Here is a 12,009-nt window from a genome sequence, read left to right as displayed (position 1 = left end):
AAATTGTTGCATAAAGACTTCAAATATATTCTTTTCTTTTCTAATAAAATTTGTTACATTTTTATGCTTGGACAAATTGACTTGTATAAGCATAAAAAAATCCATTCAGTAATTTAGAATAACAGACAATACATATGGATGGATGAGGGACTGACGAATGAATGAATTGAACAGATGGATAGGCAAATGGAATGCCAGGAACCATTCTTTGAGTGACAGTGATACTGTAAATGTCCATTAAAAAGTCGAATGACAACACAATCTATATTTCATGTAGGCCTAACTAATAAGAAAATAACATAGGGCTATTACATTAATATAAATACAGTATGTACACCTGCATTGTTTTTTCTGTGGTAACTTTTTTTAATTAGAGAATTAACATTATTTAAATAATGTTTACTTTCAATAGGACTGTGAAAACATTGTGGACTTATCTTGAGAAAGAAGGGGTGGACGTGACAGCTTTGTGGAACAGTCTGGTTGATCTAGTGATCAAGACAATCATCAGTGGAGAATCATCTATCAGCCAGCTGACTCGAGCCAACCTTGTTTCTCGTTATTGCTCATATGAGTTGTTTGGCATTGATGTGCTTCTAGATGAAACACTCAAACCGTGGCTTCTAGAGGTGAGTGCATTAGTTTTTATGCTATCTTTAGTCTGTTTTTTAATCATTAAAAAAACATGAGGTAACCATGTTTCTAGTAAGTACATACAGGACAGTTTTTGAACCAGTGCACCCAATTTGATGAAACCTGTAGTCCAGACTGTATTTAGCATTTTTGACTAAGATTCGAAAAGTCGTATTCAGTGGTATTGTAGGTACTGTATTATATTCTGTATTCAATATATATATATATATATATATATATATATATATATATATATACATATATATATACAGTATTTTTTTATTAATATATATATATATACACTTTGAAAAATATTGTAGTGCAAGAGGTCAAATGACTTTATTGTCAAATGCCTGGCATTAGAAAACAACAACACCAACAACATCGTAGCTCAGTGGTTAGAGCACCTAGTGCATAGAACTGGGAGACCTGAGTTTGATCTTCGGCACCAGAGCGAGTTTTTCTCCGTTAATAACAAATGGTAAAAGTAAGGTTTTAAATTACATTGTGTTCGTGGCCTATAAAAGAAATGTAGCCTATGTTATTTGATTGATTGTCCGTAGAGTTTCAAAATGTCTTTGAATGCCCCCTGTAGTTTCTATTTCGGATGTAGATGGTTTTGTCAGCTAGCATTTAGTGGTTTCTGGTGCCTAAAAGAGGAACAGTATTAAAATGTCTTTAGTAATATCTCATTGCCATAAATTTCTATTGTAAGTCGTGGCTGTCATAGTACTCTTTGTAGATTTTCTGTAATTGGTTAAGAATAATAATTGGGCACATGTGCAATAATTGGATAACATGGATGAAATTAATGAAAGGCTCTAAAATTATGAAGGACGTTTATTCATATACAGTATAACTCCATGAATACGTTCGTCAAGGGAGTGTTGCCTTCAAGAGTAATAAGCAGGACAGCACTATAGACGGGAAGTGATTTATGAAATAGGGAAAATAATTTGGACACCACTTCATAGGAAACATATTTTATTGTGCATTAGTTACAGTGCAAAATGCAAATAAGAATCTGTGATTGTTGTTTGCCATGTGTTTGTACGGCTATTAAGAATAACATTTTCTATGCAGTTCAAGTAACTACAGATAACTTCACTTGATATACCACTAGGAGAAACACTAATGTAATTTTTCACATAAGACAGAGATTTCTGCTTTGCCATTTTGCACTATCAAACTTACTGCACACTACACAGAATTCAAAGGATGACTAAATTTTACAGAAAGGACAGGAATGTATTCACAGGGGGACATTTAAGTGTTAAAATCCTTTCATACAAAGGAAAGTACTGATAAATACATCTTCAGACAGTGCTGATCAGAGGATTTTTTCAGATAGAGGGTGAAATTTCTTTTTTGCACTTGTGTTGTAATGACCCTCAGTATGGTCACAGCAACATATTTCTTCATCATGCTTTTAAAATTAAGTTTCGTATTTTATACGAAATTTTTTACTCATTCCCTATCCGAAAAAGGCATTACAAGCGGGATTTGGAAGCTTTTACAAGAGGGTAAAATTATGCATGATTATATATGAAAAGTCCAGGGACTGTATAAAAGAGGAGCATAATAAATGGGATAGTGTTATAAGTGGGAGGATATTAACGCGGTTTTACTGTACTCTTAATTTAATTAAGAAACAAGAATAATAATGGACATCCCAAACTTAATGAGGTAAGAGTTTACTAATAAAAGGTGTTATTTTAAATCACGTAATATTTGACATATTTTTCATTTAAAACCTAACAAGTTCATACATGTCGTTGTTTTCTAATGCCAGGCATTTCACAATAAAGTCATTTGTCCTCTTGCACTCCAATATTTTTCAAAGTTATTGTCATGGTCAGCCACTGAAGCACAGATTTTGAGGTGTTCTGAATCCATTTCTTGATTTGAATTGCACAATGGGCAAGTTCATACATATTTAATACTTTAAATCAAATATTTGATGTATTTCACTTTAAGCTTTGAGTTGATAGGTTATCAATTGTCATGAAAAAAGTTGCTTTCTGTAAAGTATTGTTCTCAGTCGTTTAATATTTGAATACACTTTGCTAAAAATCGGCTGGGGGGATCATCGTGCTAACCACACGATACCTCCATTCTGGTTGCATGATCATCCACCTCTGCTTCGGCATGTGGGCGTGAGGCCAGCAGCCGGCTGGTTGGTCTAGGCCCCTCACGGGTTGTAACGCCACGGATTTGCTAAAAATCTGAGCTTGTAGGATACAATGTAATATTGACCACAACCAAGTAATATTCGGTGCATTCAAAGTGATATTAAACTTACTTTGTCTTTATAAAGTTCACGCAAGTTTTTTTTGTGTGTGCGTGTGCGTGCGTGTTTTTTTTTTTTTAAGGTAAAGTTTGAGATTGTATTGTGTTAAAACACTGGACCACTATAACTTAAAATTATTTTGTACTCATAGGTAAATATATCTCCCTCACTACATTCGTCTTCACCATTGGATCTGGCTGTGAAAGGCCCAATGGTCAGAGATTTGCTGAACATGGCTGGCTATCAGGTTCCGAACAAGTTGCTCATTGCTCAACAAGAAGAGATTCTGAATAGTTTTGGCTTGAAAGATACAGGGATGACATTGTGCTTTGACAAGCGACTCTACACCACTGTTCTGTCAAAGGAAGAGAGATCCAAACATTCCTATTACCAACAGAATTGCTCCAGAGATGAGGTGAGATTTCGTGTTCTTTGTATGTGTGTTTGTAAACAAGCACACACATACAGACACACTTATACAATGGTGTAATTAGTCATATAAAAGCTGTGGTATAATTTTACATTTTAAAATAATTCTTTAAAATTATTTTCAGTACCTTGAAGAAATTCTGAAGGATTTGACTCCAGATGATGTACGACACCTCATACAATCAGAAGATGAATTAACTCAGGCTGGAAGGTAATGCATTAACACAATGCTGTATTGAATATGTGTCAAAATCTTTTTTAATTTTTAGTTTGACACTAAAAAATTCATAGTTATTTGAACTCTGCAATTGGAACACTTTTTGCTATATTTCAATTCTTAAGTTCACTTTATATAATCTTTCAGAGCATTGTATACTGTGTAGCCATTTAAATATAGGGTGCATGATCTGCAGTGAGTTCTGGGAGTGAACATTAAGTTCTGTTCATATTTTTTAAGTTAATTACAAGTCATGTATTATGCATATTAAAACAATATATGTTTATTACATAAAGGCAGATTCAAATTTATAAACGTGTAAAAATGATGTGTGTTTCTTTTAAATAATTTCTACGAAATTAAAACTTTTAATGCTTTATGTTTTTATATACTGTTATCTTGAAATTGAGACCTAAAAATTACTATTCCTAGATACGATTCTACTAATGGCGGCTGAATAGCTCAGTTGGTAGAGCAACTGGCTATGGACTGGAATGTCTGGGATTCAATCCTGATTGGTGACAGGATTTTCTTGTTGCCAGACTTTCAGAATAGCCCCGAGGTTCACTCAGCCTCCTATCGAATTGAGCGCCGTGTCTTTCCTAGGGTTAAAAAGATGGTCAAATCATGGTGCTGACCACACCACTCATTCTATTGTCGAGGTCAAGAAAGCTTGGAGCTTATCTCCATGCCCTCCAAGTGCCTTCTTGGCATATGTAGGGGATACCTTTACCTTTACAATTCTACTAATCGACAATATTTCGCGGGTGCTCGTGTAAAGGGAGTTAAGTCATATTGTAAGGTATGTAAACTTCTCTCCTTTGGTACTGAATAAAACCCCTTTGTCACAAATTATGGAGCACTGTAACTGCATCGTAGATGGAAGAATAACTTAACCCCTTTAACACAAGAGAAAAGTAATTGTGGATAGTTCAAATCTGTACTTATTCCAGTTTAGCCAAATCAAGTTAACCCCCTTTACACGAGCACCCGCGATTTATTCTTTCCTTTCTTTTTTTAAATATTTGAACAACGTTTTCAGCAAAATATTTGGAGTATTCATATTTTTATACGACTAACCACACAACAGGTGGAAAACAATTCAGTAGCACTTTACTTCAATAACGAATTATAATTCTATGTATATCATTGGTAATCTGATGATTACTGTGTTCCCACTGAACACAAATATGTTCGAAGTGCAGGTGACTCTGGAGGATAACCTGTTGTGAACAAAAATAATAAAGTAAATATGAAACAACTTGTGAGAGGAAAACCTTTCATCATTATATGCATACTCATGTTTTGGTTCTGTATATGTGCATTGAATCTCTAGAAGTGACAGTTTGGATATGGTAATAAATGAAATAGTAGCCTAAGTACATTTAATGGTACTGTATGTAGAAATATTAGTTATTCTTCTCACTGCATTAACAATATTGATTTCCTACCATTGTCTGTCTATATAGTTGTTAACTTACTGCTAAAAATACATACAATTGAACATTTGCTTTGTGAACTTCATTCACAAATTATCACTCCTTTTTCCAAATTATTCATTATACTAGAATAGTGAAAGCAATATAATGTCATTATTTGCTTCGTTGCTTTTCCTTCTGATGAAATTTGAAGGATAATAATGACTAGATACTATGGTAGAATATCTTAAAAATGAATTTTTGTTAAAATGTTGTATGTGAATTCCGAATTCCAGTTTACTATAGTTTATAGCGTCCTAAATCTATTTATATTTTTTCTAGATTTACGAAGATCTTCCCAACAACAACTACACATACCTATCATGAGTTCTTTGAAGCTCCACGGTACTACAATATGGTTTTTGATGCATGGGAAACTAAGTATAGTGAAAATAGAGAGGAAGGTATGAACATATTTTTGCTATATATGCATGTCTCAAAAATTGTAGCATAAAGTTATTGTTTTATTGGAATGGAAGATCCCATTTTTATTTGTTTTTATTGCAGAAAAAATGTTTGTACAGTCAATTCTGGGTATAGTGAACTCGGTTATAGTGAACATTCAGCTATAGTGAACCTAAATCGTTGGTCCCGACCAGCATACTGTACATTAAAATTTCCGTTTAGAGTGAACCTTCACTTTGGTTATAGTGAACCTTGTATCCTGATAAATTCTTATCTGAAGTCAGATCTTCTTATATAAAATTGAAAGAATGTGTTGAGAACAACATTCTAAGTTTCTTACTCCTTTAGTCAAAAGGACGAAGATAGGATTAGTGATTTCTAGACAATGAGCTGTACTGTAAATCCAGGCAACCTGTGACGACCTTGCCTCACTGAAGGGTTGACATTCTGTTCTCAGGCATTCTACTCTACTGTTATTTCTAATCCTCCACCGTCAAAGGGTTGCCTTTTGTTCTCAGAAACATTTCCATTATGACTGATAGCATCGAAACAGTGGAAAATGAAATTGCCTTCTTTTATTAAAAGGGGACGGACATTATGTCCAGAGCATAAATGAAGATAAGATTTCGATGGCTTTCAAACTCCATCAACCCTCTCCCAGTTTCCATGAAGTGACCCAGGAAGTTCCAAGGCTGAGTACGCAGTCACACCATAACACGTTTGTCATTTCTACCTGACCCAGTGTTCCAACAGTGAATGTACTGTATAAAAATGTCGAAGAGTAAAGTGTTTTCTTTGGAAGATAATGCAAATTTTATAAGTAACATTGAATGTGGTCTTTCGCAAGCAGACGTGGATCAACAGCATAGTTTAAGTAAATCAACTGTGAGTAATAGTATATAGTGTAATCCTTTCCACAGAAATGAAATATTTTATTTTCTTGTTCACAATTTCATTCATTTCTGTCATTTAAGGTTAGGGGAGAGAGACTTCGGATATAGTGAACGAAATATGCAAGTCCGCAGAGGTTCACTATATCCAGAGTTGACTGTATTTGAAAATAGCCACTTCTGAACTATTAATTATAATTCATGTAGTATGGGGAAGTGCCTGATATTTAACACAATATGCTAAGAAGAGTTATTATCACTCAGTGTCGTCCTCGCGTAGCCAAGTGTACCCATGTTGTGCTTACAAAACAGCCAGTAACTACGTCTATTTCTATGATAATCTAAAAGAATGCAGTTCTAGGAATAAGCTATTGGATTTTTCGTATGCTGCTGTTGACCTTGGAGCAGGATGCAAGGGTAGAGGGGGTGGTGGAGAGTACTTGCTAAGGAGTTGTCAGGGCCCTTCTTTCCTTACAAGAAACTCTTGTAGCTATTTGAATTATATTATTACTAGAGACATCATAAAATGGTGAATAAAATACATCAAAGTTCGTTAATATCATCATCATCATCATCATCATCATCATCATCATCATCATCATCATCCTGTCAAGTACTAGTGCCAAAAGAACTGTTACAGCCTGAAAAAGCGATTTTCTTGCCATCTTTTCATAGGTCGACCAAGTGACCATTTCCCATTTGGACGATACTTCCTTATTGCCTTAGGGATCCGGGATGAAACCATTCTTGAGATGTGTTCCTTCCAGTTTAACTGATATCTGGAGATATGGTCCAGTATTGATGACACATTAAGTTCTTGAAGGATATCTTCATTTTTCTTTCGATCCCATTTAGTGTAGCCAGTTGTTCGGCGCATGAATCTCGTCTCGCAAGCTGTTAGTCTGCTTTCATCTTTTGTCCTTATAGTCCACGCTTCACTCCCATAACATAAGACTGGTCGAGCTGTTATTTGATAAAGACGAGTACGAGTTGATTTTTGTACTAATGAAGGTTTTAAAACTCTATTAATGATGCCCATTGATTTGTTGAATTTTACAATTTTCTCTGATAAATCCAAATTTTCAACAAAAGAAAGTTTATATCCTAAATAATTAAACTCATTAACTCTTTCCAAAACTGTGTTATTTAAACAAATTTTGCTTGGTATTGGGTATTTACCACAGAAGGCCATTATTATTTTTTTTGTTAATGGATATTTCCATTGAATATTTTTGAGCTTTTAAGGTAAGCGTTCACTGCATCGTATCGCACGAATCGCACTGATCGGAAAAAGACTATCTTTGCTGTAATTATTATGTAACCGCATTCACTACATCGTATCGGACGCATCGCCTCACGGCAAATCCGTCTACATTTCTCGGATGGGCAACTTTTCCGATGCATGCGATCATGGCCTTCTTTAATACATCAATTTTAATTGGTCAACTGTTACTATCATGTTGTGCCATGTTCAGTGTCGCGCCAAAATGGCAGACGGAAAACTTATTTCGCGTGTAGAAAATTGCGAAGAATTATATAATTTGAGGCGTTCCCATTACAGTAATCAAGTCGTTTCTTGCAAATATATTATGTAACCAACATTTCTTTCGTTTCTTTCTCTTCAATTAAGACGCATGAAACAATTACAAATTCTTATTCGCTAACAGATGTAATTAATAGACGTAACCTCAACTCCTCTGCTTTCAGTAATGTCAATATCGTACGACGTCATGTTTTAAACAGCTGATAGGGGAATCCGATGAGGCGATGAGGTGAAGCCGTTACAGTGAATGCACTGCACTTAAAATATCCGATCCGTGCGATTTGTCCGATGCATGCGATACGATGTAGTGAATGCTTACCTTTATAGAGCGCATGCCAGAAACATCAGTTACCAGAACAATATACAATCACGATCCTCGTGGGAGAAGAAACCCAGGAAGACCCATAAAAAGATGGCAGGACCAGTTTTGATTGGAGTGGAACGGATCTTATGGTCCATACCGTAATGCAGATGATGATGATGATGATGATGATGATGATGATGAAATTTAAATTATGTACTGACCATAGCAAATCATCTTCAGATGTTGTTAGTAAAACAAGATCATCTGCAAATGTTATTACATCTAATTTTAAATTTCTGTTAATAGTGATATATCCATGTTTTGTTTCTCTAAAATCTTTCACAATGGCATTAATATAAACTTTAAAAAGCAAAGGAGAGAGGCCACAACGTTGTCTGACTCCTGAGTTTATTTCCGTCCAATGGGTTATTTTTTCTTTTATTTGACTGCAATAAGGTTTGATTTATAAAGGTTATAAATATTATATATGATCTGTTTTGGAATCTGATTCTTTGTCAAAATTTCGAATAACAAATTTCTGTTCACTTTATCAAATGCTTTTATAAAATCAATAAATATAATTACTGTAATTCGTGAAAAGAGTTATTTAAATGTGTAAATTGTGGAAAAAGTTGTTACTTAAATATGTAAATCATAAAAACAAGTCTGTTATTTCAACATATAAATCGTGAAGAAACAATTTTAAACAAAGAAATCACTTTATAAAATTTGTAATGAGGCACTCATTCTTGTACAGGCTTCCCTGGTGTTAATAAGGAGAAGAGTGTTATGTGAATGTAACAAATATTAGGCCTATATTCATTGCACACTGTGACAAGCCGCTTGACTGCCAAATTATCAAAATACATTATTACTTGGTCTTTGTTGTGTACTCTTGCTGAAAATGTGGTTAATATCTTTTACACATTTTTTCTTATTGTGTTAGTGCATTAAGAACTTAAGCATTGCACATGCGTGATACAGATTTTTCATTTTTCACAGCTAAGCAGTGACGTGATAAGGCATGAAAGACAAACTCATTTTCGTACTTATTTTGAATGTTTCATTGCCGAAAATAAAATAATGGAATTTCGTGACTGACGAATGTACAATTCAGTGATATTCTTGCGTTTAATACAAAAAATTGACAAATTCGCAAATAATGGAAAACACTAGCATAATTCGCAACAAATTACAATCGTAAAACATATCTACAGACGAAGTCTCGTTCATATTTATATAAATTCTAACTCTTTGTCTCAATTAACAGAAATTCGTGAAAAAAATCTTCACGAAAATCGGGTGTGTCTAAATTATTACTATTAGAAGCAACAGTTGCCATCATTCAGTCATAAATATTACCTAAAAATGTATAGGGAAGCAAGCCATTCTATGATTATTATTGTTTCAGTAAGTAATGGAAAGTAAATTTATAAGTTATTTAAAGACACATTGGTACAGACCCAGGAACAAAATTTGGGCCACCTGAATTTTTCAAGTATGCTTCCATCTTGCAACTACAGTTTCCAAACCTATCTAGATCACTAACTGGCTGTCTTGCAAGCTTTAGGGACTGAGGCCGTGAATTAACTGTTCCACCATTTGTTGAATGGACAAGATAGTAAGTAGTACTCATGTAATAGCTGTTTGTGCACCCAAAAGTGGGACATAACGTCGGTATTTTGTGATTGTGTCACACACAGTATATAGAAGTGCACATCTATGTAGCACAGTAGTGTCAGAGTTGTAAGCTCCAATACCGGTTGTGGAGCTAGATCGGAGCTTGAACTTGCTTATGTCTGTGGAAACACCGGAGCATGCAACCAGTCTAGTGGAGCGCTCCACTCCGTTTAGTCCCTGTCTGACATCGCTGATATAGCATATAACAAAAATCTGTGAAACAAACACAGGTTCTTACCCATTTTAAAAATGGCGGCTTCTGACCTCAGTTGCCGATGTGAAGCTAGTAGTCTAAATACCTGTTTCTTACAGCTCATGCATTATGTCCAGACATTCCCCCACTCTTCCTACAGAGCTGCGCACGAGATCGGATAAGTCTACTTACGAATTAAAGGGGATTGGGTTAGTCTTTGGCTTGAACTCAGTAGACACATGCCCGACCTTCCCTTCTACTCCTACCTCCTGCACAGAAACGTTGTTTCCATACTGCATATCATGAGTGTCTTGACAAAATGCATGAGCTGTATTCGTTTCACTTGTGTGCACATTGATAATACTGTTATCAAGCAGTGATAGCTTCAAGTGCCACATTAAAAAATGTTGTTGTTGTTTTCTAATGCCAGGCGTTTGACAATAAAGTCATTTGACCTCTTGCACTCCAATATTTTTCAAAGATATTATCAGTGAAAATGGCAAGTTGTAGCCGATTTAAGTGAACACCATATTTTAACGTTTTGGTGGCTACTTCATTCACACACAACCCCCAGAATGTCTGGAGGACCACACCTGCTGTTGGTCGACGGGTCCATTGGACCTAGCTGGGAGATCTTGTTGATCACCAGCTTTCCCTCCTTAAGCCACTGGAGGACGATTTTAGTGCCATAGCAGGTCAGCACTAGGAACAGGAAAGTAGAAAGAGGAGGAAGGAAAGTGAAATGAACCCCTAGGCCTCGAATGCTCTAATGCCGTCGGGATCGAAGAAAGTAAGAGTTCAGTCAGAGGACTGGATAGGAAAGGGTAAAGAGGGAATTAGGTATTGAATAGAGGAAAATTATACCAAATTCAATCATTAACTCATCAAGCTGACCAGTGCTAATTGATGAGTAGCCCCTCCCTTTAGTTCAGCTCGTAAAATTACGCTTACTAACAGCTGCACCACGGGAAGGTAGGGATGGGACATTAGGTATTTGTCCAGGTTGGTTCCTTAAGGCCTTCAATGGGAAGGATTAATGGCTCTCCCCCCTGTATCCGACAGATACCCTTTTGCAGCCACATTAAAAAATGTAAGTTGCTACCTCAATTTGTAACTTGTTTATGGATTCTCCTTCGTATTTTCATTTTTCTTTTTCTTATTCAGAAGTGCTATTATTTTGAAATTGCTGGTTATTTGGGTCCTGGATATGAGGGATTCCACTGCATTTCAAATTAACTCCAATGTCTCATGGCAAATTATGTAAAATCTTATTTTCATGGAGAAATATTATTTTATTGTTTTATGTAAGCAAAATTATTAATAGAATTAAGTGTTTCGATGATAATTACTTGAAAATATGTTGTTAAATATATTTCTTCTTCTTCTCTTCTTCTTCCCTTCAAGTATTAGGCCATATGATGTTACGATCTCACAGTTGAATTTTCAATCCAGTGGTTCTTTGGACAACCGAGAGATCTCTTCCTGTTTGGACGATAGTGGAGCATGACTTTTGGGATTCTATCTCTATGCATGTGATGCAGATGATTTATCCAGTTCCGATAATGTTTTACGCGATTAATTACAAGTTCTAGTTGTATTTCTTCCATTACATCTTCATTGTATTTGTGATCCCATTTCGTATATCCCACTATATATCTCATAAATTTCATTTCATTGGCCGTTATTCTGCTTTCGTCTTTCGTCCTCAATGTCCATGGCTCACTGCCGTAACAAAGTACAGGTCTTGCCAAGGTCTTGTATAGGCGAATTCTAGTATGCCTTTGTACTAGGGAAGGTTTCATAATGTTGTTAATTATTCCCATTGTTTTGGTGTATTTAGAAATTTTCTGTGAAATGTCTGCTTCATCGAAAAAAGATAATTATCCGAGATATGTAAAATAATTTACTCTTTCCTATATTTTTTAATCTAAACATATTTTGCTAGGC

General features: G+C 35.2%; 1 protein-coding gene across 5 annotated transcripts in view; it reads left to right on the top strand.

Annotated features, from left to right (window-relative positions):
* LOC138704818 (tubulin polyglutamylase ttll-4-like) overlaps nt 1–12,009 on the top strand; it is a 126,068-nt gene that overhangs the window by 58,412 nt on the left and 55,647 nt on the right. For all 5 annotated transcript variants that reach the window (XM_069833103.1, XM_069833101.1, XM_069833102.1 and 2 more), the window contains exons 12-15: nt 413–629; nt 3,075–3,338; nt 3,478–3,563; nt 5,330–5,451. In XM_069833103.1, coding sequence (XP_069689204.1) covers nt 413–629; nt 3,075–3,338; nt 3,478–3,563; nt 5,330–5,451 — 689 coding nt within the window. The remainder of the gene's footprint in view (nt 1–412; nt 630–3,074; nt 3,339–3,477; nt 3,564–5,329; nt 5,452–12,009) is intronic.

This window comes from Periplaneta americana, chromosome 8 (genome assembly GCF_040183065.1).
Source record: "Periplaneta americana isolate PAMFEO1 chromosome 8, P.americana_PAMFEO1_priV1, whole genome shotgun sequence".
Classification (NCBI taxonomy): Eukaryota; Metazoa; Arthropoda; class Insecta; order Blattodea; family Blattidae; genus Periplaneta; species Periplaneta americana.
This window is presented reverse-complemented; position numbering and strand designations above follow the sequence as displayed.